The 2654-nt window shown below is 46.8% G+C and overlaps 1 protein-coding gene across 1 annotated transcript in view; it reads right to left on the reverse strand.

Moving 5' to 3' along the window:
• Window positions 1-2654, reverse strand: part of T265_04478 (hypothetical protein) — a gene marked incomplete at both ends in the record, with an annotated part of 27026 nt that overhangs the window by 3040 nt on the left and 21332 nt on the right. The window contains 2 exons of the mRNA XM_009169227.1: window positions 1032-1127; window positions 1825-2116. Coding sequence (XP_009167491.1) covers window positions 1032-1127; window positions 1825-2116 — 388 coding nt within the window. The remainder of the gene's footprint in view (window positions 1-1031; window positions 1128-1824; window positions 2117-2654) is intronic.

Genomic DNA, 2654 nt, shown 5'->3' on the forward strand with positions numbered 1-2654 from the left:
GAGGTGTAGGCACCTCGGAATGATTGTGTTAAGCTAGCACTAAGTCCCTCCCCCATCCACCTTTACTCTTTTCTTTACAATAAGACTTTCAAATAAATCATGGTTGTACGGCAGTGAAGCAATGATGTTGAACACTGATGTCATGCTGTCGATGATGATAATGATTAGTATAAATGACCTTGTGCCCCATAGAAAACACCGAAGAACATCGGAAGAACCGCACTTATGTCGAGTTTGTTGGGGAAGATAGAAGAGTAGAGGAGGAATCCTGGTAAGCAACTGTCAAGAAGACATTTCTACTGATGTTTTTTAAGCGATCCATACCCCGTGATACAATTTCCAATTGGAAATTTTGATGGTCACGAACGTTCGCAACTCTGTGCGAAGGATTACCCCATAATGTCTACGTAACACGGAAGTCCTGTGACTATTGCTGGTCTCTTAAGAGGATGACTACACCGCTACAGAAATTGGCTCGACCACTTGACGCACAGCAGTGTATGCCTGTGCCAGGCACCCCAGATCAGTGCCTAGAAGCGGGTGGTCGATGGCTCTCACAGGGTCCGACCCATGATTCGAGATAGTTCAGCGGTTAATGCGCGAACCTGCCCACAGGAAGGTCCGTGGTTCGAACCCAATCTCTGAATCTCGACTGCTCTCGTCTAGGGTTGGGCAACCCTGTAGCATCTGGACCTTAATCCCACCCCTTCAGGTGTCTTGACAGCTATGCACCGAAGGGGTGTTCAAGCCGGGTTGCCCAAGCCTAGACAGGGGAAGTCGAGAGGCGGAGGTCGGGTTCAAACCATGGACCTTCCCGTCAGTAAATTAGTACTCTAACCACTTTGGCTATCTCGCCCCATTGTCGGCTGGACATCTCCCCGTGAAAGCAGCTTTGGAACGATTAGCTTGGTTTGGACCCAGAATAGACGTGTATTCGATGAGCTCTCCTTATTAAAAAAAAACGATCTGACGGTAACAAGCGGCAGACATAAAAAAGATACTACACAGACAAAGCCAAGAATATAACCTACTTCACATTTGTCCGCGGTTGCATACAGCTGGAGGAATTTGTTGAAGACCTTTTGAGCAGCGATTTTCACTTCCATGGATCGTTTGTAGCGACGACACTGGAATAGCAGGGAGAAGGGAGGATAACGAGTCCCTTGATTAAGTATTCGCTAACTGCCGTAAGAATATTGCCCCGTGTCGTGGCACCATCAGTGACTCGCTGGAGCACACTAGTATCGCTGGCAGGAACACCAGGGCTCCGCGGCCAAACGGCCCTTTGATGCCGCAATAATGCACAAAGCGTTACGACGCAAAATGCATTAGGAAAGGCTGGATTTCTGTGGGGAATCACCGGATTTCCTGAGAGTTCGGTCAGAAGCAGAGTTTGCACCTAGCCAAGTCACTTGATTCTGATTGGCTGCTACTCTTATCATACTCACATAATACACGTATTTCGTTAGTACGCGGTAGTCATTCCAGTCGATTTATTCAACAATCCCGTGTCATACAACCACACGCCTTTTAAGCAATTGAATTATTCCTAATCAACATTACCAGTTTGCATGAACAAGCTCTGCAGTACCACATTCAAACAAGCAACAGCGAGCGACCACCACTTTAGACAAACAGATTGTTTCAAGTCACGCTGTGTGTGAACAAGAACCATGAACGACCTTGTTTTACTCCAGTGCGATTTGGAAAAATCATTGTTCGTTCACGTGCAGAGATCAGTGTGGGAAGACTAGTATCAACAAAAAAGTAGAACACACTGCAACATCAAGACAAGGCACACACACACAAAACCGGAGTATATACCTTTCGAATAGTCTCCACTACAATCCAACACTTGGCGAGAACCGGCAGGGATATTTGAATCCGATCAAGCATTTCTAACCGGTCAACACAAGTGGAAATGTCTTCGTGGTCACGCACGAGGCTCGATTTGATGGATCGATCAATCAGGAGGAGGCGAGCTTCGGTGTCCAAGTCTTTTAGCTGCTGTTCCTGTTGTTTTCTTGGTGGCAGGGGGCTCGGTGCGCCCATTGCGGAACGAGAGGGAGGTGGATAGGTAACGCTGGGCGGAGATGATGGAAAAACGGAGGTGCGTCTGCAAATTGAGGGAACAGCAAAGTCCAACAGCAAATAAAAGGGTTAACTGCGGTCTAAAAGGAGATGATAGCACTTAAGACGACGCGACAAAGGTACAAGAGACTTGACTCAAACTTTTCAGTGGATATACTACGCTCAATCACGCATAAGTAGTCCTCCGGAGAGACCATTATAGATGGAATATTGTCCTGTAGGCTCAGGATGGTTTCTCCTCGTGGGGAGAAGGCTACGTCACTGATCCAATGTGACAACACCAGGCACTGAAACTTGCAAAACATTTGAGGAGTCGTTCTCACAAACTACGCGGTGCAAATTCTAACATTCACGAGCACCCACGATGGTTGCTTCAAGACGAACCTCTTGATTACTCGTTGGGAGGAATAGCTTGTGTCAAAGTCGCTTGGCTTTTCAAGTGGACCAAGCGGAATCCCCATTGCTCTTAAATTTAGCCGGGTAAGAGCGACGTCCTAACCTAAAACAGGCATCGTCTAGCGGAGAAGTCGTAAATATACATATATATATATATATATATATCT

This window comes from Opisthorchis viverrini (assembly GCF_000715545.1).
Source record: "Opisthorchis viverrini unplaced genomic scaffold opera_v5_76, whole genome shotgun sequence".
NCBI classification, from domain to species: domain Eukaryota; kingdom Metazoa; phylum Platyhelminthes; class Trematoda; order Opisthorchiida; family Opisthorchiidae; genus Opisthorchis; species Opisthorchis viverrini.